Source organism: Malania oleifera, chromosome 7, assembly GCF_029873635.1.
Source record: "Malania oleifera isolate guangnan ecotype guangnan chromosome 7, ASM2987363v1, whole genome shotgun sequence".
Classification (NCBI taxonomy): Eukaryota; Viridiplantae; Streptophyta; class Magnoliopsida; order Santalales; family Ximeniaceae; genus Malania; species Malania oleifera.
Window position 1 is genome coordinate 105,495,538 of NC_080423.1, and position 26,191 is coordinate 105,521,728.

A 26,191-nucleotide genomic window follows, 5' to 3' on the forward strand; every position below is an offset into this window, starting at 1 on the left:
ATCTGATCCTCATAATGTTAAATCTCAAACTGGATATGTATTTCTTTACGAAAAAACTGCTATATCTTGAAAGTTAGTAAAGCAGACGATTACAACAACATCCTCCAATCATTTTGAAATACTAGTTATCCATGAAGCTAGTAGGGAATGCATGTGACTCTAATAAATGATTTCTTATATCCAAGTAAATTGTGACCTTTAATCAATCAATGATATTCCAACATTTTTATTTGAAGACAATGTTGCATGTATAACTCAACTGAGAGAAAGACACATAAAATGTGACTAGAACGAAGCATATTTCTCCAAAATTATTCTATACACATGAACTCCAAAAGAATGATGATATAAATATTTAGTAGATCCAATCAAGTGATAATCTAACAGATTTGTTCACCAAAACTTTGCCTACTACAACATTCAAGAAATTGGTTCATCTTAGTGGAATAAAACATTTTAAAAATTTTAACAGAAGGAGTTAATGTATGAGTGTCGGCCAGGGGGGGTGTTATGAATAGATGAGTGTGGTTGACATTCATCCATATTTTGTCCACCTTTTCATGTTCCCATGAACCTGCTCCATATGTTTGCACTGATTCATATCCCTATGAACCTGTCCCATATGTCTGCACTAATTCACATCCTTATGAACCTGCCTCATATGTCTGTACTAATTATGTCCCCATGTGAACCTGCATCATATGTTTGCACTAATAAAGTTATCATTAGATAGCTTGTAAAGACTATAAATATTTCATCCCACATGGCCAATGGAGTAGGAAAAAGGAAGAGTAGGAAAAGAAGAGAGAAAGATAGAAGTAGAAAAAGAAGAAGAGAGATATAAAAGAAATAAGGAGAGATATTTTGTAAAAGGTTATATCCATATTATATTATAATTCTTCTTGAAATAGTGAAACTTTGATCCAATCCGCCCATATAATAGGTATATCCGAATCATGTAAAATCTCTGTCTCGTTTTATTTAATTTTTCTATTTATTTTCTTCATCTGTTATAACAATTTTGAAAAATTACTATTTTGTCACATGATTTGGCTCTTAAAAGTTGTTTAAATTTGGGCACTGTCATTCGGCGCCACAAATTCCGCTTTGCAAAGTCCATTGGGTTTCCGCCTCAATTGGGCCTGGGCCGTATATATATATATATATAATTTGGGCACTGTCATTTGACGCCACAAAATCCGCATTGTAAAGTCCATTGGGTTTCCGCCTCAATTGGGCCTGGGGCGACACATTTTTTTTAAAAACGGCGCCTATTATTCTGTGCCCCGTCCTAGGCCCAATTTCTTTTCCTTTTACGGACATTGACACAGGCGTCCCCCAAAATTTGTCTTTAGCTTTGTTTTATGTTCTTCGGAACTTTTGTAGCGTGCTAGCAGTGCTGCGACAGTCGAGAGTTTCTCCTAGACTTCAACTCAGGTGGAGAGGGAAAGACAGAGAGAAAGGGTCGACTCTAGAGCTCATGCAAGTACAGTTTATGTAGAAATTGAAGTGGTTACTCGGTCAAATTTGGTGTGTTCTTCTTTTCTACTACTTCTTTCCTATGTTCTTCTGCAGATTCAGTCAGACAGTATGCTATATTCATGAAGTTTTTTCAGTAGTCTTCACACACCCAATTTTTCTTGAAGAGTAAACTCAAGTGGGTTCGTTGATTTTAATGAGCATGTGGGGTGGTTGTGTTCAGAAAGGGGTGATCTTTCCTCGGATTAGGGTTGGGTGGTTTATGATTGAAGTCTGCTGGGCGGGGTTTAACATGAATTGTCTCTGTACAAGTCCATATTGATGAAGATGTTAAGTTACTCATACACTATGTCACGTGTGATTGTATGAGGTATTTTCAGTAATCTTCACACACCCAGGTTGTTTTGGAGAGTATACTCAATTGAGTTCGTTATTTTCATGCGCATGTGGGGTGGTTGTGCTAAAAAATGGTGATCTTCTCCTAGGATTAGGGTGGGGTGGTTTATGGTTCGAGTCTGCTGAGCAGGGTTTTAACATGAGGTGTCTCTGTACAAGTCTACATTCATGAAGTTGTTGAGTTACTCAAGCTCTATGCCATTTATATGAAGTTTAGTGTAAGGGTATTGTTCAAGACAGGTGAGACATTGTCTGGTTTGGTCCACTAGTCTTACTAGTTCGTCCCAAAAAATTCAGCTCACCTAATTGAAGCCTAAACCATCCTTATGAACCTAGATTTTTCTTGGTACACATCCAATGTGGGATTGTGATACTTAGCCAGTTTAGATTAGAAGAAAATCTGATGAGGTCTTTGATTTTCATGTGCATGTGGGGGTGGTTGTGTTTACAGGGGGTGATCTCCCTAGAGTTGGGGTTGGCTTGTAATCTGAATTGTCTCTTTGAAAATCTCAAGACGATATTTTTTTTTCCCCTGTGACAATGTGGTTCTTCCCTTTAAATTACTCGCCTCAAGCTTGAAGATCCTTATTTATTTGTTTATTATGTTATATATGGAAAAATTCCTTGCAGTCTGTTCTCTTATTTTTGGTGCATTCTTGGATTTGGATCAAGATAATTCATTTTTGGGAGATTTTTTCCTTCATTTACATTGTGTTCTCTTTCCTTTTTTGCCATTTTTTTTCTTATTTATACAAGGAAAAATTTTACAGTTGAGGAAGTCTTCAATAGAGAAAAGAAGACATGGCTTGCAAGGTGAAAGCATGTGCCAAGTGCACTCGGAATTGTGTATCAGCCCATGGGATAAAAAAGCATCCATCTCCTGTTATTACATCCTTCTTCAAAGTCTTGATCGGTGATCAGTTTTCTAAAGTTCTGGTTAGATTTTATTTCTGTCTTTTGCCTCTCCATTGGTTATTGAGTTGCTTCTTACTCTATGCACCCTATAAATTTCATGCCTATTAAATTTGCATTAGGAATTGAAGATTCTCTATGAATTTTTTTCCCTTTTTGGGCATTCTTTTTTAGTTTCTTCGTTGTCCTTGGTTTTTACTTAGTTTTAAAGGTATGCCACTGACATAGAACAAGGGAAGAGGGGATGAGAATGAAGGAAGAAAAAGAGAGGTTGTTGGTGAGTGGATGTCGGCAAGAGGGGGGTGGGAATTGCTGCAATTGAACCACAGTGCACCCTATAAATTTCATGCCTTTTAAATTTGCATTAGGAATTGAAGATTCTCTATGAATTTTTTTCCCTTTTTGGGCGTTCTTTTTTAGTTTCTTCATTGTCCTTGGTTTTTACTTAGTTTTAAAGGTATGCCACCGACATAGAACAAGGGAAGAGGCGATGAGAAAGAAGGAAGAAAAAGAGAGGTTGTTGGTGAGTGGATGTCGGCAAGAGGGGGGTGGGAATTGCTGCAATTGAACCACAGGATTACTTTATTCAATTTCCAAATAATAAATATATGTGTAAAAATGCTGAAATCATTCTAATTTTAGGTTACCCTTTCCTCACGTGTACTACTTCGCTGTCAGTCATCCAGGAGTATTTAGCTGTGGTGTTCCTTGCTGATTCACAGGGGAAATCATGTGCCCCATGCTACTCACAACAGAGCGTAAGGTAGTGATGCCTTCGGCCACTGGGCTCTCACCATCTAGGGTGCTGCCTTCACCTAGCAGCACAGTGCTTAGATTAGGGGTTTTGTTTGTACAGACCCAAAGACATACTGATTTACAAACAAGCCCTTGTTAAACATGAACTTAACTAATTAATTAAATGTAATACATTTGGGTGACACTACTTAATTAAATGTAATAATTAAATGCTACTCACTTCAGAGCATAAGCTAGTGATGCCTTTGGTCACTGGACTCTTGCCATCTAGGGTGCTGTCCTCACCTAGCAGCACAACGCTTGGATTAGGGGTTTGTTTGTACAAACCCCTAGACCTACCTATTTACAAACAAGCCCCTGTTAAACAAAAACTTAATTAATTAATTAGATGTAATACTCAACACTCATGACCAACAAGCCCTTGATCCTACTCTTTGGAATTGACCTCCAAATAGGGTCAAATCGATCCATCAATGGTCAGCGTCCCACCCTACATCATTCACTTTTGCTTTTCTTATGTTGCTTGTGGGCCCCACAAGCCCTTGACCCTATTCTTTGGAATTAAATAGGGTCAAATCGTTCCATCCAATGATCAGCTTCCCAACCTACATCAGTCACTTTTGCTATTTCTTATTTTGTTTGCTTTCATGCATCAGTAACTGTTTGATTGAGTTGGTGATTGATTTTGTTTTATTTCATTTAAACAGTCATATACTTTAAAAATAAGGAATTCAAGCTTTCTTACATTTTGGACATAAGTTATTGGATATTTTTTCCATGCAACCTACCATGCCTAGTTAATGCTGCAGATGATTGTACAAACACATAATTCATTTCATGTGGTTCTATGCCCTGGGTCGTGTCTTCACATGCTTAGGGTTTAGGGTTTCTAGTCTCTACATAATTTGGAGGTTTTTTTTTTTTTTTTCCTGATAATAAATTTCAGTTCTAGTCTCTACAAAATAAAATATTCTTGTTTTCTACTTATGATGACCTCTTTTTTACTGTTACAAAATCTACTCCACTGGTTGTTATTTGGGTTTTATATTTGCATTAAATTAAGTGCAGGTATAACTTTTTACTAATTTTGCCTTGATGATTTCAAATGAAAATTGGCAGTTTTTTAATTTTTGAAGGACCAAAATGCGCCTTCTAAGAAAAGGAAGATAAAAATTACATTCTTAGTAAGTTTTAAACCATTGTCCTTGTACACAAATGTGATGTTGGAGTTTCATTTGTCTGTGAATGCCAATATTTTTATACTGTATTCCAACTGTGTTGAAGCAGGAAAATAACATATCACCCAGTGCAGAAGGCTCCACATTAGTGCTCCAGGGTGGACATGAACCTTTGATTTCCAAGTCTGGATGTAGCGTCCTTGCCTCTCTGTTTTATCATTTGGCAATTTAGTTTTCTGCAACTAGTAGAAGAGGATGACCTTTACACTTTGGTGTTGTAAGGTCCAAAAGTTAGGATGTAGCAGCCTTACCTAGGATATCTAATTCTCATGGTTATTAAAAGTGCGATCTGGATCATAGAATCGTATGATTATAAGATCCAGATTCACCCAAACGATCCAAGTCGCAGAAAAAATCAAAATTAACTAGAATTGTGGTAGAATTGTAAAAGGATTGGTAGAATTGTAGAATCGGAATCATAGAATTGTAAGTAGCATCGTACGGATCCTACTTTTACCTGGATTGGTTTTCTTTTTCCCCCTCTTTGGGCTTCATAGTATGGCCCAAGACATGTTTTTCTTGGCCCAAAAAGGCCCCAAAAGGTTTATGTTTGGTCCAAAGTCTTCAAAAACTGGGGCAAAATAGCACTCATCCTCCCATTGATGAATGGATTCAGTAAAATCTGCACCTGACTTCCCTGGAGTTTGACACCTCGGTCCTATACTCGTTGAAGTTTTGCAACCCAGCACCTGAATTTCTCTTTTGTTTGACAACCAGAAAACCCTCCATCTGGTGACTGGTGTTTGATCAGCAGCAGTCAGCAGTCTTGCTGTTTCATCTGCAGTTTTTTGGTGTTCAACAAGAACTCAGTCCTTGGTCCTCTTCCTTTTTTGGTGTTCGACAAGAACACCTCAGTCCTCTTCAACACAGTTTCTTGTTGTTTGATCAGCACAGAGTTAGGCTTCGAAACAGATCTGCTTCTTGAAAAGACTCAACAGTGGGCACTGTTTTTCTAATACTTCCTTTTTTTTTCTTGCTGTTCTCTCTCTCTCTCTCTCTCTCTCTCTCTCTCTCTCTCTCTCTCTCTCTCTCTTCCCTTCTTTTGATTGGTGGAACTTTTTATTGTATTTTTAACTTTTTATACTTACTAAGTTACTAATCAAGCTTTTAGTTTTAAGACTTGTCATAAAGTTCCACATATATAGTTTTTTAATATTTATTTTACATTGAAAGTAGAATCTTACGATTCTCGATCTGATTCTACGATTTGATCCTGCAGACCCCTCCAACCATCTGACTTAGAGTCCCAATTCTAACAACCTTGCTAATTTATCAACCAGGTTCATGTATTGCAGTGCTGTTTGCAAAGTAAAGAGTACAGTGTGAATTCTTCATTGATTAGTGCTATCAAAATTTCAAGAATGTGAATTCAGAAATTTAGTTTGTGAACTCATTTATTAATTCTATAATTCGTTCATGTGCGATGCTTTGCAGAAGGATATCATCCTTTTCATGTATTAGTTGTTCAGTCATCAGTGTAAAAGCCTAGAAGAATGGTGTAACTCTTGAGTTATGACTTTGCCTTTTCTTACGGAATAGCGAGATTACTCCTGCCTTCACATGAAAAATATCTACACATGGTGGTGATTGGTTACATTTGATTGCTGATAATCTTTGGTTGGTTCGTGAGAAATTGAAATTGTATAGGTTAACCAAAACAGAGCTTTTCTCAATGATGAAAGTGGACTGACAATAAACAAACAAATAAATAATATATATTTATTTATATCCTGTGTAGGTTCGTGAGAATGTGTATAGGTAAGCTTACATTTATTGACACGTCCTGGAACTGCTCTAAAGGAGAAAAGATTTTCAAAATTAACATGCTTTTTCTCCTGCTTTTGCACTCGTGTTGTGAAAATGATTATGGGATTGCACAGCGGAATATGAACGTAGCAAACAATGAAGAACCAAAATATAATTTGCACACATAGTATATCTGAAAGCAACAAGAATCCACACAAAGATTTACGTGGTTCGGCAAAGCCTAAATCCACAGGAGCAATTGGCAAAGGTTTCACTATGAAGAACAAAGTACACAATACAATGGTATTACAATGATCTTCTACTACTTCATTATACCCAGAGTGGCATATTTAATAACCCCACGAAGGCTTCCCTCCAAATACCCAATCGTTCTAACATTCATATTCAAAATTTGAAATCATCCTCGCATCCCCGAGTCAATTTGTTGACGAATAGGGTCCATTCGTCAACAATTAGGGTCCATTCGTCGATGAATCAAGCATATTCATCGACGACTTCTGAATGTTTGAATTTTATCTGCTCTTGGTATCTCTATTCGTCGCCGAATTAGGCATATTCGCCGACGAATTCTGAATGTTTGAATTTTATCTACTCTCGGTATGTCAATTCGTCAACGAATTAGGCCTATTTGTCGACGAATATATGCTGCACTGCACCAATGACTTAACATATGTTTTTCTTCCTTTGTTTATGCACTCCACCAAGTATAAGAGCCATAAAAACACGACAGCTCGCTCTGCTCTGGGTGCTCTGGTATCCTAGATGCTTACCATTTTTCAAATTTACCATTAGACTCCCAATTTTACTGTAATATAACCAGAAAATAGAATAATCCAAAATAAAGGTTGGTTTTGTACAAAAGAGAATAATCCAAAAGAAAGGTTGGTTTCGTACAGCTGAAATTTTGAGGTATGAAATCTGATCAAGTTCATATTGTCAAATATTTTGTGAATGGCCGAATGAATTGGCCTTGAGTTGTGTATATTATATATGGACTTTACAAGAATGCTATACATGGAAAGTAAATAAGGTCTAGCATGATTCTAGCCCTATACAAGTAAACTATAAATTGTCAAGCCCTATACATGTAAACTAAATAAATATATGCTAATTGTATAAAATAATGAATTGAAATATAAGGAAATAAATGTGGGCTGAAGTAAAGAAAAAAATCTTTTGCTTTGATGTTTGCTGTTCCGTTGACAGCCCCCCCTCAAATTGATGCGGATTGATCAACAAGCATCAATTTGTTACTTAGCAAGCAATGTCGATGACGAGTGAGAGCCTTGGTGAAGATATCCACAATTTGTAATTCAGTGGAAATGTGTGGAAGAGTGTGATAACATGAGCGTCAAATGCTTCACGAATAGAGTGACAATCGACTTCAATATGCTTCGTGCGCTCATGATAGACAGGATTGGCTATGATCTGGATAGCACTCGTATTATCGGCATGTGAAGGTGTAGGATCGGTCTCAGAAAAATCTAGCTCGGCAAGCAAGCCTCGAAGCCAAATAATTTTAGAACAAGCAAGAGACATCACCTGGTATTTAGATTCCATCGATGACTTAGAAACTCTGTCTTACTTCTTACTCTTCCAAGAGATCAATGCATCACCTAAGAACACACACCAACTAGTGATGGAGTGACGTGCATCCGCATAACCAGCCCAATCAACATCGCTATAAGTAGCAAGGCGAGTAGAATTGCCAGCAGGGAAGAATAAACCACGGGAAGAACCACAGGAAGAAGTGCCCTAAACATAGTGTATGATCCTATGGCCAATGGCCAAATGAAGATGACAAGGAGTCTGAAGAAACTGGTTGACTTGCTGTACAACAAAAGAAATGTCTGGTCTAGTAATGGTGAGCTAGACAAGACTACCCACCAACTTCCGGTATAAACTAGGATCAACAAGTAAGTCACCCTCCTCTTTGTGAAGCTTGACATTTAATTCCATGGGAGTATCAACAGAAGTACCCTTCTGAAGGCTAGCTTTTGCCACCAAGTCACTGGCATACTTATGTTGATAGAGTGGAATACCTGAGGGACTATGATTCACCTTAAGACCAAGAAAATATGTGAGAGACCCAAGATCTTTCATATGAAAGGAATCTGAGAGATGAGTCTTGAGCAGAGCAAGTAAAGCAGAATCGGAACTAGTAATCACAATATCGTCAACATAAACTAAAAGAACAACAATACCCATGTACGATTTTCGAAGAAACAATGAAGTGTCATACTTGCTCCGCTTGAATGAAAATTGTAATAAAATGGTGTGGAATTTATCAAACTAGGCCCTCAGAGCTTGTTTGAGACCATAAAGAGAACGACGAAGCTTACACACATGTGAAGTCGGAGAGGGAAACAAGCATGAGGGTGGCTTTATATAAATACACTCTTTAAGATCCCCGTGAAGAAAAGCATTCTTGGCATCCATCTGATGTAGTGGCCACTCACTGGAGGTAGCAATAGCAATAGCAAGAATCGTACGAACAATAGTCATCTTAGCCACAGAAGCAAAGGTCTCTTCATAATTGACACCATATTCCTGATTATTCCCAAGTGCAACAAGGCAAGCTTTGTAATGATCCAGACTTCCATCAGATCGGACCTTGATTGAGTAAACCCATTTACAACCCAGAGGAACAATGGTGGGAGGACAAGGCTCAATGTCCCAGGTGTGATTAGCCTTTAGAGTGGCAATTTCTTCTTGCATAGCTTGTCACCAACAATCATGCTTGGCAGCTTGTGAGTAGGAAGTGGGAATATCTAAATTGGACAATGCAACAGTAAGAGCTGAAACAGAGTTACCAGAACTTGAAGAGGAAAACCTATACCTATTTAGGGGTACAGACACTTGAGAAGAGCGACGTACCAAAGGCTCTGGAGGTGGTGCAACTGACTAAATCTAGAGCATGGTAGGATCAGATATGGGATGAGCTATCGGAAGAGACTATGGGTGGGGGCACCGCGTATACACAATACCTGGTTTAAAACGTGAATTGACTAGATGAGGATTCGAGAACTGCTCCTCAAAGGAGGGGAGAATCATAGTAGGAGAGAAGGGTACAGAGGACAAGGAAAGAAATGTTGATTTTCATAGAAAGTAACATTCCTAGAAATGTGTGTACGATGTAATGTAGGATCATAGCAAACAAATCCCTTTTGACACACATAGTATCCCAAGAATGCACATCGAACAGATTGAGCAGATAATTTATGTCACTCATGAGGAGGTAAATAAACAAAACATACACAACCAAAGGTATGGAGGTTATCGTAACTAGGTTGCTTAGCAAATAAACGGAAGTAGAGAGACTCCATGAGTAGGACTTGAGAAGGTAAACGATTAATCAAGCAGCAGTTTTCAGAGCCTCAACCTAGAACGAGGACGGAACAGAGGATTCCAGCAAGAGAGTACGGACCACATCTAGGAGATGACGATTTTTCCGTTCGGCTACTCCATTTTGTTGGGGAGTAGTAGGACATGAACGTTGATGAATAATGCCTTTAGAAGCCAAAAATGCCTGAAACTCTGTAGATACACATTCACCACCAGAATCTGTGCGTAATGGCTTAATAGAAGCAGAAAATTGATTGAAATGGCCTAAACGATGATGCCACACCATACTAAGATTTGAAACATTATTATAAGCAAAAGACTTAATAGAAGAAACTGGAGAACGTGCTGAAATAGACAGAAGTAATGGAAATAAGCGCCCCACTTTAGGTCCCTTCACGATCGGCTCTCCAATTACCTGGTCTTGCATAACACAACCATTACTAGAAAAATTAAGAGCACAATTGTTATCAACTAATTGACCAACAAAAATAAGATTCGTGGAAAGCTGAGGAGCAAGAAACATATTAGTGAACTTAGAAGAGGCATCGCCGACAGCAGCTATTGGCAAAGATTGTCATTGGCAGTCTGAATAGCAGATTGACTAGCGTAGGGCCGAACATGACACAAGGTAGTGGGATTATTCGTTATGTGATTAGAGGCACCCTACTTTTGAAGAACTGATTAATCAGACGAGAATAAAGATAGAGTCCCATTTTACATGTCAATGCTGACAACAATGAAATTTATAGTAAGAGGAAAATCCGTCGACTTTAGAAATCGTGAGGGTTCAAGTCCCTCTATCCCCAAAAAAGACCATAGATGAGTAGAATTGTTACCTTGGAGCCCCATTGCTGATAATACCGAAATTAGCATCTGTTGCACCATTTCGAGCATGCAATAATTCGCTGGAGGAGGTGCAGGAAAAGAGAAGTCACCTAAAGAAGAGCTAGGGGCCCCAAAAGTCACTGTGGAGGGGTAAACTAACTGAAGTCTAGAATGCTTGGGCCTGACGATTCTGCGGGCGGATACGACCTTCTTTGATAATGTGACACTTCTTCTTGCAATAAGAGCATAATTTCTTGGAACATTCAGTAGTAATATGTCCAAATTCCTTGCAGCAAAAGCACTGCAAAGTGCTAGAATGCGTAGGCAGTCCTCGTCGTTGAGCAGCATAAGCCACAGGGACAGACCCGAACTACCATGAGATTGTGCCAGAGTAACTTGAGTACTAAGCCTTTGTTCTTCACGAAGTAACTCACCAAAACAAACATCCAGAGAAGGAACAGAAGAGCGATTTAGCAAAGACGAGCGAACAGATTCATACTCGGGGCTGAGTTTCATAAGAAATTGATCACGACGTCTGGTCTTGTGAAGATGTTGAATAATGGGAAGAGAAGCCACAGGAACATCCTCAATAACCAAATCAAAATATTCATTCCAAAGAGTTAGAAACCCCGAATAATAGTCTTGGATGGAACAATTGTCATGTTGAAACATGGCAATCGCATACTCTAACTGAAAACGACGAGCATTGCTATCTTGATGATATACTGTTTTTAAATAAGTTGACATGGATTGAGCGGTGCAATAAGGTCGCAAGTTTGGGACAATATGTGGCTCAACCGAGCCAAGAAGCCAAGACATAATCCGAGCATCAAGCACAGCCCATGAAGGACAAGTTGCGGACTCCTTGGATTTATCCGGATTGGGTGCACAATTTGTGCCATCAATATGACCCCAAAGATCTTTTCCCTTAAAGAAAAGTTGAAACTGAAAAGCCCACGTAGAATAATTGTTGCCCATAAACTTGGCACACACAAGTGCAGAGTCCTTGCTAAATAATGGAGAAAATCGAGAAGCCCAAAAAAAACAGACTGAGCCAAAAGAAACAGACCACCAGAAAATCTAGAATCCCATAATAAACAACGCAGGTACAAAGAAAAACCAAGAACAACCTCCCTGCGCTAAAAAAATAAATCTTGAACCAAAAAACTGCATTAAAAATTGAATCTTAAACCAAAAACCTGCTGTGCCGAGAAGATAAGTGCCATAAACAGCAACAGAAAGCTGTTGCCTGCTTGCCGAGAGTCACAAAAAGCAACAGAAACTGGATAAATAAGCGGCAAACCAGAAACCTGTTGTGCCTGCTTGCCAAAAGTCACAAGCCTGCTGGCCGAGAGTCACAAACAGCAACAGAAATTGGAGAAATAAGTGGCAAACCAGAAACCTGCTCTGCCTGCTTGCTGAAAGTCACAAACAGCAACATAAAACTGTTGCCTGCTTGCTGAGAATCACGAGGACATAAACTGTAGGAATAAATGGCAACCCAGACACCTGCTGTACCAACAGCCACACAGTCACAGACGTTCCGAAAGAACAGAGAAAAAATTCCATAAGAGAAAACAAAACCACAACGGCCACGAAACCGAGAAGACAAAAAAATCGAAGGGAAAAAACCTAGCAGTCGGCTGGCTCTGATACTATGTCAAATATTTTGTGAATGGCCGAATGAATTGGCCTTGAGTTTTGTATATCATATATAGACTTTACAAGAACATTATGCATGGAAAGTAAATAAGGTCTAGCATGATTCTAGCCCTATACAAGTAAACTATAATCTGTCAAACCCTATACATGTAAACTAAATATATGCTAACCGTACAAAATAATGAATTGAAATATAAGGAAATAAATGTGGGCTGAAGTAAGGAAAGAAATCTTTTGCTTTGCTGTTTGTTGTTCTAATGACACATATTTATGTGTGTGTGTGTGTGTGTTGAAGAAGATTTTCCTATAATTGAGGCTTGTAAAGGTACGGGGGCATTTGTTTGATTTGAATGACCTCTAAATAGAGGCTACGTCTGAACTGGTTCATTAAATAAGTGAATTGGTGACATAAGAGTGTTTGGTGGTAGTTTTGAATTTTCTTAAAATTATGTCTGATTCAAGTTCAAAGGTCTCTTTTCCAATTGTATCCCTTATAAAAAAAGAAAATAAAAAAAATTGTACCCAAGTGATTAAAATTAAAATAATAAACTTATATAATAATAAAATTGTATTATTTTTATTTATAATTATTAATTAAATATATGATAAGAAAATATTATTTATGTTGAATTAAAATCTTTAGCTTATGCAGTTGCTCATTAATTTTATCAAATATTTACATTCTTAAGTGTTGTGAAGGTTAAAATTGAAAAACAACACATTAAGATATTAGATATCAAACTATTAAAGTAATTCAGATTTAGATTAGTTACCGGTTCAAATTCGATGCAGAACTGGTTCACAAAATTAGATTTGAATTCAATGTTCAGCACTAAACACTTAATTTTACCAAACACCCCCTCTGTAGTTGAAAAGTGACCTATCCTTTTTTTTTTGTTTTATTTTTTAACATATTGAGTAGATTTTTAGGTTAACCTGAAAAGGCTACAGAGCTCGTTTAGTTACATCAGATGCTTGCAAAGAAAAAGAAAAAAATTATATGGAAGTCTCTTTATTATCATAAGAATGTGCATTTCCATCTATATGAGATGCATATAGTCTATAGAATTAAAGTGATATTGCTAGAGATATTTTTTTCACTTCTTTGATTATTCTAAAAGATCTAGTTTATGCTCACTAGAACAAGGGCACACACCTTGTGTCTGCATTTTAAAAAATTGCAGATAAAACTGCTTTCAAAGGGAGAGGAAAAGCATGCTCTGGGGGGGTGGGGGGGTGGCGATTGGCTTATGAAAGTGTTTTGTTATGAGTAGTTTTGAAGTTTGTTAAATTTTATTATCTAATTACCTTTTTAACATTTAAATCTGTAATTTTAAAGTAACTAATGTTAAAGGATTTTTCAGAATTTTTTGACAAAATATAGACATTGAAACTTGCACTCAATTTTTTTTTTATTATTATTACTCATATAGGTTATTGGAAATTATTGAGATTATTGGACATTATTGACAAGTCACAGAAACAAGCAAAACTCCTTGATGATAACCTTAAATCCTTCTAATATTCTAATATCGTCAGCACTTTAATGAGGGAAGTTTTATGTAATTAATGAAAAAGACACCAAGGAACAGAAAAATGATTGTGATTTGGTAAGAATTGCGATTAGTGTTGTTACATTTGGATATTGAAATCCTATAGGTCTTCTTTCTTTTAATGAAGCATCTATATGTCTAACTGCGCTTGTCATTTGCAGTTCTTGCCCCCCAAATTTGCTTGCACAGTGACACCCTTGGTTGATCAGAAAATTGACCTTGAGGATTCAAGTGGGAGGCGGTGGGTAGTAACATTATCCAATATTGGTGGATCCTTTGCTTTTCAACAAGGATGGCATACTTTCTCATTAGACCATGGCCTAGAAGTAGGTGATTTTTTGGTGTTCAGTTACATAATGGGATCACACTTTTTTGTTCAAATCTTTAAGAAAACTGGGTGCGAAACCTTAGATTTTCCTGTGGAGAACAGAAATCATAAGAAAAGAAATAGAACAAGCAGGGATTCTGATGGTTCATGCCACACAACTGATAAAGGTTCCATTGACAAACACGGTTCAAGCACTTCTGTTGTTTCTGGATCAGATATAGAAGAAATAAATCAAAGTCAGTGTATAGAAGATGCACCAATGGCTGCAGAGAACACTTCAAATTGTGAGAATGGCAATGTAAGGCACCAAATGCCACCCAGTGCTGGCTACATTGAAGAACCATATTACATTATTGACAGGGATGTGGGATACAAAGGAGCAAATGGAAGTCTTTTAGTTGACTTGTTCAGCCTTGAAGTGCAGAAGAGCATAACAGGTGCGGGCATAAATGATGAAGCTCTAGCTGAAGATAGAAGAGCTGATCTGTTGCTTAAATCTGAAACTGAAGTAGACATAGTTAATGAGAATCCAGTGGCGGAAGAGTTAGTGACTAGAGTTGTGCCTTTGGACGCATCTGACTCTGAAATGGTACAAAAGAAGGAGAAAACTGATGTGAGAGACAATATGTTACAATCTCAAAAAGGTTCTTACAATGACACGACTCCTGGGCAGCCTTTGACCACATCTGTAATGAATACCGAAGTTAATGGAAATGACAATCCAGATGTGTTGAATAAGGTAATAAAAGAATGTCAAACTTCTGAAAAATCAACTGATGCAGAGCCAGGTTAGTTTCTTCTATTTGCTTTCATGGGGTATTTTGGATTTATCCATTGTATTTCCGTGAGCTCTTTATCATTATCATGTGTACTTTCTTGAACATTGCTAAACTATAATCAGGGAAGGATGAAAAAGTGAAGCCCCAAAAGGAAATCATTTGTCATATTGGTAGACATGAGTTTGTTCAACGGAAATCTAGTGGATTATCTGGGTTTCGTGAATTTCCAGTTGCTTTTGAGTTGCAAAAGTTGCAATCAGGCTTGTACTCCTTCCAAGTTTCTATCATTCTCAGTGCTGCTTCATGAAGTGGCCTCTGAAATTTTTATTAAAAAAAAATTAATTTATGGACACTGTTTGACATTTTTTTTTGCATTATTTGCATAGTTCTGTTAAAGTTTATGGGCTTGCTATGTTAAACAGGTGAAAGGATGAAGGTGATTAAACAAGAACACGTGGAGATGAACATAGCCATGTCTGGTGGTGAGCTATGAGTCAAAGAGTTTCTTTGTTCACTTTATTTTATTGGCATCTTCTTTTGCTAAAGTTGTTGTGCATTTTTTTATGCATATTTGTGCACCAAGGCAGATTTGTGCTATAAGTTCCCAATCTGACACCAGTAGAGCAGGAAAGTTTATTCTGTAGTTTATAAGCTTGGGCAGGCCTACTAGCTGAGGGGCCGTTTGGTATCACTGTCAAAAATTAGAGAAACAAAAACCAAAAATCAGAAATAAATACTAAAAGTTAGAAACTAGCAACATGTTTGGCTTAATTAAAAAATGCTCATTTTCATCTTTAAATCAAATAATATTATAAAAATATGATTAGACATCTTTAAATCAAATAATATTGTAAAAATATGATTAGAATAATAAAATTACAAATAATACACATTAAAATAATTACTATAATAAAAATAGAATTTATAATTTTACTTAAATCATTCTACTTTCAAAATTTACTTTATAATAAAAATTTTTTATTGGACATAACAACTTAAAAATAGTATAGGTATTTTGTAATTGATTTTATTATTATTTTTTTGAAATTTATGTATATTTTTATTTTAATTATATTTAAATTCATATGATCATTTAATTTTGATTTTAATTTAGAAGTGTATAAAATGAATAACTTAATCCAAAAAAACTATTTCTAAATATTAAAATTTTTGGCAAGAGGTTGGCAAAACAACTGAAAACCATAAATATGGTTTTCAGTTTTATGGTTTTCATTTTTTTGCAAACAGCTGAATCCAGCAACAGAAACAGAAAGTTGACAATATAAACAAACGTGTTTTTATATTTTGTTTTTTCACTGTGGAGAAACACAAACAAAAAATAGAAAACAACAATAATACCAAACAGACCCTAATTTGACTTTAACATTTTTGAAGACTTGGCCAGCTCAATGGATTTTGTATTGGTGAGTTTGGCCCAAGAAATTCCAACATGCACACACACACTTCTCTACACATACACATGCCTGCACATCCTATGCAGAGTCTCGATCTAAGTGCATGTATTGATGCAATTAAATGTAGGGAAGCATCCAAACAGCATTAATAGGGAGCATGACCAGATTTCAAATTTTCCTCTAAATGACAATAATACAGCCCTAAAAGTTGTGAAAGCTGAAGCCGTTAACTCAAACTGTTCGCCAACATCCGATGCAGCCAGTATCTCCTGTTTGGTAAAAACAGATGATCCTTCTCATTTGGTATGCTTCTGACTGACTATATTGAGGTCATTTTCCTTATTCTCTCATTGCTATGGCTGACTTCTGAACATGTTTTCTACTAAAAATCTGCTGTCTCCTTTATATGTTAGAGAGTTCTGGTTTATTATGTGTTTTTTGCTTGTTTTATTTTTTAATTTTGAAAGTCAAAATTTCTTCTATGTTGCTTATTTGCATTTTAGCTTTCTCCCCTTAAAGTTTGACTATGAGTCCTGTTGGCCTCCTTAGAGCTGCTATATCATTATTGGAATGATGCATTTTGTAAGCATATGCTGGGTGTTATGATGCTAATTTTACTAGCTTGACCATCTGATATGTTGAGGTTTAAAAACTGAAGGCAATTACTAGTACACTGCCCTTTTATGTATTGGAGCCTTGACATTTATTGATGTGCAAGTGGTTCCCTAATTGGTATGGGGCTCAAGGATCCCCGTTATAACAAACCCTCGTGACTGCAAATTTGCTGGGTTTGAGTCTTTTATCTTGTTGGCCAAATTGAACTGTAAAAGGGCTGCTCACTTGTGGAGAACCTTTTATTTATTTATTTAAGTTTTTGGGAGATTGCAATGACATTGTTTTCCAACTATCCAAAGAATGTATAGAGAACTTGGGGAAAGAAAAACTCTCCTCAAATGAGCATAACATGGATTATTTAGAAATGAAAGAAATGATATATGCCCATTTGGTTAAGGAATTGGCCCTTTTTCTGTAAGGCTAAATATCTGTGTCTTGTGCTCGTCATCCTTTCCCAAAAATTGGAAATTCTGGGATGACCAACAGGAAAAAGATGCAGTTGGACTCATAACAAGTTGATCTGTTTATTAATGGTGACCTCTGTTTAATTCAATGGACTGCGACTATGCCATAGTAACCATACTGTTGCCATGAAGATTTAAAAGTAACACAAGGAGTTCACTAATTCACGGTGGGGAAAATCATAATGGCAGTAGCACCTAATTTGAGCACATTATGAAGTACTCCAATTTTTTCCCCTATGCACGTGACAGTACCTGTAAAGCATTATTTTCCATCTCTTAGTATGTTGCACAAACGCTTTGATACACAGGAACTAATGACATGCTTGCCATCACCATCAAAGATGAAAATGGGCAGAAGCGTGGTGCTGCTTCGAGATCCAGGGATGAGACTGTGGCCTGTCCTCTACCATAAGAGACCGGGACTCACAGTTTTGAATAGTGGGTGGGAAGGATTCAGCAGGGCAAACAGAATTCAAGCAGGAGATAAATGTGTTTTTGACATTGAGAGTGAAGATCCAGAGTTCATATACAGGGTCTCTATTGTTAGAAAGCAGAAAAAACTATACTAACTCCCCCGCTTTTACTATCCATGACAGTCTGTATCAGAGCTCATATAGCTTTAAAATCTTAGTGTACCCAGAAAATTGTAACCTCTAAATCCCAGCACATAATATGAGAGTTCATATAGCTGCTTTTAGCCTTTTACTGCCATGCATAAGCAGGGTTATCTACTTATCTGTTCTATTCTATTGTATAACATTTTTATTTTTTTTATTTTTTTGTAGAATAGAATAAACAGGGAATGCTGTCATTTGAAATTGCCCCAAAAAAAATGTCAAGGGGTGGATGAGTTTATGGTCCTCTGGGTAATGGCTGATTCTCCAGCAATAAAGAATTGCAAGTTAAATACAATAAAGCTGCATTTGGGAACATGACTTTTGGGTTTTATCTAGATTTTAATGATTTCACATGAATTGTTAATTTATGCTCTTAAATGACTCCTTTGTCACTGGTTGATTATGGGTTTAAGGCCGAGGAAACAGTCTCTACATAAGAGTAGGGATAAGACTGCGTGTACTATGACGGCCCTTTCCTTGCCTTCGCGAAACGGGGAGCCTTATGGTCACGGGACGTCCTCCCGTGCAGGCATGGAGAGAAAAATATTATGAAATTCAAATTTATATCTGTATGTATATACACACCCTCACGAATTTGTAGGGATAACATGTCCAGTCTTTTATCTTTCTATCTTTAAATATTAAAGTTCAGTTGTAATTAAAAAGTTGTAATCCAGATTTGAATTGTGACAGTAGTTTTTGTAAACTTCACGCATAATCACTTTAAATGGTTGTACTTAAAAAGAAGAGTATGCCCAAAACTAAAAATTAAATATATAAAAGAAATTATGCATAATCATCTAAAATCATCCTGTTTTAGATCTAACTATTTAAAATTACTCGTCATTACATTTGCTTTTTGTTTGAAAAATTTTAAGATCTGTGGTACATATAATGTGTCTAGACTAGTATTAGAAAATATTTTAAGTAAAATTAGAAGAAAATAATACACCGCAATTGATTAAGTGCTAGCTCTCGTATATGCGTTTTTCTTTTAAAAAGAAAATTAAAAAAGAAGCATTTGGGTCAACACAAAACCCTTAATGATGAAGTTGGCAATGAAAAAAATATATTTGAGTGGACTAATTCAATATATAATTAATTTATGATGATAAAAAAAAAGAAAAAAAGATAGTATTTGACAATAGGGATGAACATAATTTGGTTAAAACCGAATTAACCGAGTAAATTCGGTCAATTTGGTTCAGCTAAAAATTTATATGGTTTGATTCGGTTTTTATTTTCGTTGAATTTCGTTTTTTGGTTTTCGGTTCGATTAATTTGGTTAACCAGATTAATCAAATAGCATAAAGTTATGATAAATAATTATATATATTATATATCAAAATATTTTATATATTATGCATACTAAAATTTTATATATTAAGGTTTACAGGATGGTTTGGTTTCTCTCTGGTGTGTTTGGTGGCAAGTGCAATCTGGATCGCACATAGAAGGATCAACATCCCATATGAAATGTCCTTCAATTTTGTCGGTATAGATGGGGGATCCGTCTGACAGCACCAAAATTAGAGATGAGTAATTGCTCTGCGAGATGTGGACCTGGACAGATGGTTCCGTGGGAAATTTTCATCCCTAGAAAATCAATTTCTTTTTGTCCAATCACGCTTTTATTATATTTACTATTTATATTATATATTTTAAAATATTAAATCGGGTAAAATCAATTAACTGATTTAACTGAAATTCGATTTGGATGGTTTTGAATTCGATCAATATGAAATTTCGATTTGGTTTGATTAATGAGATTTTTTTATTATAAATTTTCAGTGAATTATACGAATCGATTGAATGCTCACCCCTATTTGACAGTATGCGTATCAAGACACCCCTAATTACTCATGACTAACTCAAAATGCTTATAATTTATCATAATTGCTCTTCTAATCAAATTTGTATACTCTTCCACTCTTAAATATTTTTCTACAATTATTTTCTCAAAATAAATATAAAATTTTAAAGCATGTGCACCCACGACTAGTACCTTAAAAAAATAATTAAAGCTAGCCGTGGACACACAATGCGCATGCTATGTGACTTTTGAGTTTAATTGTAATAGAATAAATTAATAAATAAATAATTTTAAAAATAATAATAAATGAGTATAGCTCTAATCTCTAATACTATAAAAGAGATTCTCCCTTTTATCTTCTTTTAAATATGTCAAATTTATCCCTATAAGTATTTATAATTATCCCAAAATGTCCTTATACTATTTTATTATTTATTATTTTCTTCATATATATATATATGAATTACATAGGAACTCCAGCCACCAACGAGCCTTTCGGATTCCTTGGTGCGGCACCAAACTTACGGATCAGCGTCCTCCACCCCCAAGTCTCGCTGATCAGGGTAAAGTCCGGAATGCAGACACGGCTTCTATGCATCAGTTGGACGTTCGGTTAACCCGACCTCCGAGACACATCTCCATTACCATCCACGGTCTCCGCTGGCTTACAGAGAACTCTCACCATCCACGGTTCCCGTTAGCTTACAGAATGAACTCTTACCATTCATAGGTACCGCTGGTTCCGTGAGTTTATCTACATGAAATTGAACATTCGATGCTTTTTCTTACGTGTTGATACCTTTTCACCGCGCCATGCCGTAGGGGCTCTTTATATATTTTTTAAAAATTGTAAAAAATAAAAAACGTGCATAGCTAGTGTAAAAATATATATATATATATATATGTATATATATATATGTATATATAATTTAAGATAGTTTTAGGTGATTATGGGGTATTTTTGTATATTTATGGGTAGTTATGAAAAAAATTTTGATTTTAATAATAGAGATGTAGACCGCTTGACAAATTTTGAATATGAAAATTTAGAGACTCCTTCAAGAAATTTGGATGTACTTAAAAAAAAAAATGTTCCAATGCTCATGAGCTGCATGCAAAATATATAAATTTATTAAAATTGAAAACCTATAGTAAAGTTATTTGCAAGTTATAAATGTAGCAGGTATTTAAAAATTCTATATAGCAAGAAGAAGAGCCTCCAAAAGATTCTGACATCTTCAGTATTTGTAGAACGGAAGCAGGAATCGTTGAATTTATTTTCGGCAGTTCAGTACCTGATTTCTCGGTTGAATTCGAGGCAAATCGTTGTGAATTAGAGTTTGCTGTATCAATGCAAGTGAGTTTCTTGTTTCTTTTATGTTTTAAATCAATTTATTCATATTTTCGTTCTTTTGTGAAACTCCTCTTATGGAATTAAGAACCGAATCCGCATTGAATTGAATGGAATCGATCCGTAAATTTGTAATTGTTAAAGCTTCGAACCCTTTTATCGTACTGAGAATTTTTTCTCTGGATTATTTATTATTTATTTATTTTTCTGAATTCATTTGTATGAACCTTGTTTGGGGATAGTTGTTTGTGTGTTCTGCTTTAATGGGAAAAAGTAGGGCATTCCCGTTGCCCGTTGGGAATAATTAATTGTTTTGGCGGATTTACTTGTGAGAAATTTTTGTGGGATGTCTGTGTACTGTGTTTGTTGTGTTTGTGTAGAAATTGATGAAAAGTTCTTCTAAGAAATAGTATATGGCAAGTGGTTGATCTTTGTGTGGTTAATTCATTGTGGAAAGTGATTGGTTTTTTCTAATTGTGCTGAGTTTGGAGTTTCTGTATTGGATGTGTATTAACTATGATTTTTCGAACATGTGGGCCTAAGGCAGAAAGGCTTGTTAGGTCACATGGGGAGCAAACACTTTCATTAACTATTCAAAGCTGTCCCTAAAGTGTGATTGTTGTTGGCCACCCCTATTTGTCCACTTTCTCTGCCATCATATCTTAGCATTTGCCAAAAAAATTTCCCACTTCTTGTTTGGAATTATTAACAATATTTTGCCCGATTTCCCTCTTATATGAAATTATTTTATTGAAGTTAGTGTTGGAAACTAGGGAGAAGTTCCAAAACTTCTCATATCTCATTTTTCGTTTGCAGTTTTACTCTTATTCTAGAGATGGCTATTCTTCAATAGTATTAATGGCCCCGCCGGGCGCGGGGTGTGAAACAAAATCATTTTTTTTCTCTCTTCTTTTCTCTATAGTATTTTCCTGTGCTTCATCTCTATTTTATATTATATATTTTTATATTATTTTTTTTGTTTGGAGGCTCTCACTTGGTTGAGCTTCATAATGGGAGTTAGCCCATCTCCCATCCCAATCCCCTTCCCACGAATCCCACCCCTTCGGAGTCCAAGATTCGAACCTTAGACTTTCAACATGGAAGTCCCAAGCTTTAACCATTGGGATGCTCCCTAAGGAACATTTTTATCTTTTGGGCATCAATTGGGGCTGTTCAATTGAAATGCCGTTAGGAGGAAACTGCTGTGTGGGAACTTGGGTTTAATCTTGGAGATGGAATTAATGGAATTACCAGGTATCACCTTCCCAGGGGAAGGTGATACTTTCTTTAGGACAACAGATATTCTGCAATTCAAAGGCCATTTAATCCACACTAATTTCCCGACAGTGACTACATTTGCAACCAAGTGTCCTATGTGCTTTGATGGGAAGTTGATGGTGACATTAACGAATACACTTTTAGGAGGTTCAGACATCATGAGCTATCTGATGTGAATGAGATCCACATATAGTTTGTCGAACAACTTGAGCCACATTTTGTAGAAGAACCAATGCGAATCTAAATTGATCTTCTAAGAAATTTGGTACAGAACAAACATGTTTATTTTTATTTTATATTTTCATGTGTGCCCTTTCCAAATTTCATTCCAATCAAACGATTTGCATCTGCCAATATATCTTATTGTAACAGCAATGTATTATTCTAGGGTAAAACAAGGTTTGGTCCTCAGTTATTTCGTCATCCAATACTTCCTAATCCACATTTTTGTTGAAAAAATTTCCTTTGTGACTCCTCATGATCCAGAAAATGTTGGATTCTCGATGAGACAAGAAAATTGTTGATAAAGCTCCTAGTGGCATTTTCTTTTGACCTTGTTTTTTCTCCTCGTTCAGAGAAGATAAGAAAATTTCAGGATAGCAAACATTTATCTTGAATTTCTCTTAGATTCGAACCTACAACTGATGATAGAATTAGAATAGATATTTTTTGTTTCCTAACACGAGCCCATATCCAATCTTTTCTATTAATCTCTAATTCTTACCTTCCTCTACAATCTGATATTATTGTGCCAATATAGACCAAAATCCTGTTATGGTCCAATTCTTACCTGTAATATATACTGAAGCTTTGCAATATTTGATTGGTCACTATTTTTATTCCATTTACTATAAATATAGTGGTATCCCTTGACACTCCTAGGCAGGATCAGATACTGCTACAGCAAAAAAAAGGAGGCGGCAGATAGAATCTACAGAAGATACACGAAGTAATGACCTACTTTGTGCATTTTCTGGAGATTCGGCATCTTCATATTCTTCCAGCCTAAGCACAATGACTTCATCTAAAATAAGTCAATATTCAAGGGACGAGCTCTACCCTGGTTGATGTATTTGGAGCATCTAAATGATGATCTGAATTAGAAGGTTAGTGCTATGCCAAAGATAATAAGAAGGGATTGAATGTTATATATTTCAAAAAGCAAGTATTAAGCCAAGATATGGGCATTAGAAATGTTGAAGGGAGACTATATAAAACATTATCTAAGGGTGTTATTTAAAATTAAAATTGTTGAAATGGGGATACTGTCCATAGAGTTTTATGTTGTTTATTGCATTGTAATGATGCTTATTGAGTTGAAATGTTGTGTGTAGTGGATTTAAATGGTGGTTGTTGGCTGCTGGTTGAATTTATTGATTTGTGCTGGACAAACGGTGGCTATTGGTTGTTTGGACGGGGTTTCTGTAGAAAGTGGAATATTTTTATATATGAGCAGTATACACAATGTACTAGCTGTTTAAATGATGCAATAATTTTTATCAACATATTGACATGTTAGTAATTGCTGGATGAGTTGGCATGGTTGAAATGATGCTTGTTCTCTATGTGGAAGAGTTGAAACTTGCCTGTTGTTTAAAAGGATGCTTTTATGTTAAGTTGGAAAACTATATTGATGGTTGGTTTTACTCTTTTTCCCCCCTAGTTGAAATGATGCGTGTTTAGTTTTTCTTCATAGCAATATGTGGCAGCAAGAAACAGCTCCTTTACTTTTTAGACTGCATTTGGCATGTTAATCTGTGGGAAGGGGAAAACACTTGAAATGGGAGCAATCCAGTGTTTAGGTCTTGCATGTTGGGAATCCCCACCACCAAAACCAGATTGCCATTCTTGAAACTCTGGTTTATGAGACCCAAGGGAGGATATTGGAGTGCCAATCTAGAGTGTAGGAATAGGTTTTTATGCATCAAAATGGCAATATTGCCTTTTTATCAAAACACTGAAAAGAGAGAAATACCTTGAATGTCCTAATGGTTCTGATTCCTACTTAAATGCTCCAAACACATGAAGAGGAATAAACCATAGTCATTCCCTAGGAATGTGAATGACTAGATTGGAATTCCCTATCCCACGCATTTCCATTTTGGGTTCCAAATGGAGCCTTAAATAATTATTATTTTAGATTTAGTTGGAATGATGCTCCACCATTTAAATTTCAGTTGGTTTTTACTTGGATCTGTTAGGTTATTTTTCTACTTGATGAGATAAGTGGCCTCATTCACAAGTGCAAGTGATAGGGTCATTTTCAAGGTCGCAAATTCCTTCACAACTTCAAAATTAAATAATGGTTGTTTTATGTTTGGTACTGCTCCACTTGCTTTCACTAAGTTTTACTTGGACCAGATTGTTCATTTTGAACCATATTGGTCTCTTTTCAACTCGTTGAAATGATTTGGCTATATTTTTCAACTTTATGCATATTCCTTCTCTAGTAGAACAAATTGAAATGGTAAAATCATGATAGGGAAGACATATGATTGAAGATATAAGCCATACTTCATGTCATATAGAAGAGAATATACATTAGCTATGGCAGGTTCAATCACTAGTCTTTAGCATAAACTATCAATAAGAACCCATAGCCCACTGAATGCAAACTTAATCTTTACTGCCCCACAGACTGCAGTCTGATATTAAAAACTCAAAATGTGCAATCACAATACTTAAAAAACTCAAAATTTCCTCCTGCATCACAAAGTATATGTTGCATTGAAATAAAAAATAATAATGTTAATTTCTCAACTCAAGATTGGATATTGTCATCTATTAATAGCATACTATATGCCAAAATTGCAACAAATGTTACTTAGAAGACACTCAACAATTTTGTAAGCGCCAAAAAATACATGTTGCATTGAAAATCTAACATTCTTACCTTCTCAACTGCTTTGAAAATGCCTTTGAAGTCCTGCTTTGGGTGGTTAAGGGCATTATATAGAGTCAAGAAGGGCAATGCATCCTAAAAGTGCTCCTGAAATAGTCACATGAGCAGCTAAATGAACACCTATTCGTCAGAAAACAAATGGACTGCCTAGGAAAAGTTCCAAAGTGTGACCTACTTAAAATTTAGTGTTTTTTTTCTTCTCCATTTTTCATATGATAGTGGTAGAGTGTCATTGAGCTAAAGTTTAGAATGTTTTTGTGTAATTTGTGTTTCTCCTGATCATTAATTTTGGGAGGGTTGTGTGTACATGGAAAATGTTTAAAATATCTTTTAAAAAATTTAAACTAAAAAAAAAAAAAGGAAAACCACAATGGCTCCATTTTAGGAGGTATTTCAGATTACTAATATTACTGATTTGGCTTTTTACTCGAGCATATTACTTGTTCTTATTTGAGTTATTATGAAAATGCCAGTTATTTGAGTTGTAAGTCGCATTAGTCATGAACGAAGTCATCCCAAACATTCCTTTAAACTTTAGATGGCTTGTTTAGCTTTTTCTTGATTCATTTGGGAACTTTCAATGTAGATGTAGATTAGGTCTAGGCTTTAGATGGCTTCCATTGTGTGGTTATGTCCATTGAAATTATTGAATTCGTAAGGGAATTTGTGCATTGTTTGATGCATTTTTGAAAGAGT

The 26,191-nt window shown here is 35.9% G+C and overlaps 1 protein-coding gene across 9 annotated transcripts; it reads left to right on the forward strand.

The window, feature by feature from the left end:
* Positions 1-1,189: 1,189 nt before the first annotated feature.
* LOC131159478 (B3 domain-containing protein Os01g0905400-like) lies at positions 1,190-18,466 on the forward strand. Of its 9 annotated transcripts, none has more exons than XM_058114420.1 (7): positions 1,190-1,530; positions 2,646-2,811; positions 14,095-15,049; positions 15,163-15,300; positions 15,463-15,522; positions 16,583-16,758; positions 17,843-18,466. In XM_058114420.1, exons 2-7 carry the CDS (start codon positions 2,677-2,679, stop codon positions 18,101-18,103), a joined length of 1,725 nt encoding a protein of 574 aa, XP_057970403.1. In that variant the 5' UTR covers positions 1,190-1,530; positions 2,646-2,676; the 3' UTR covers positions 18,104-18,466. The 9 variants fall into 9 exon arrangements, with proteins under 9 accessions (XP_057970403.1, XP_057970406.1, XP_057970401.1 ...); XM_058114418.1 differs by having other exon boundaries at positions 1,344-2,115; XM_058114417.1 differs by having other exon boundaries at positions 1,344-1,530; positions 2,632-2,811.
* Positions 18,467-26,191: the final 7,725 nt, after the last annotated feature.

What these genes read in the sequence shown, in the direction of transcription:
- LOC131159478 (XM_058114420.1), top strand. Translation starts at nt 2,677, where the DNA reads ATGGCTTGCAAGGTGAAAGCATGTGCCAAGTGCACTCGGAATTGTGTA. An exon ending in GTTGCAAAAGTTGCAATCAG is followed by an intron (nt 15,301 to 15,462) that starts GCTTGTACTCCT and finishes TATGTTAAACAG; the next exon opens with GTGAAAGGATGAAGGTGATT. An exon ending in GAACATAGCCATGTCTGGTG is followed by an intron (nt 15,523 to 16,582) that starts GTGAGCTATGAG and finishes AATTAAATGTAG; the next exon opens with GGAAGCATCCAAACAGCATT.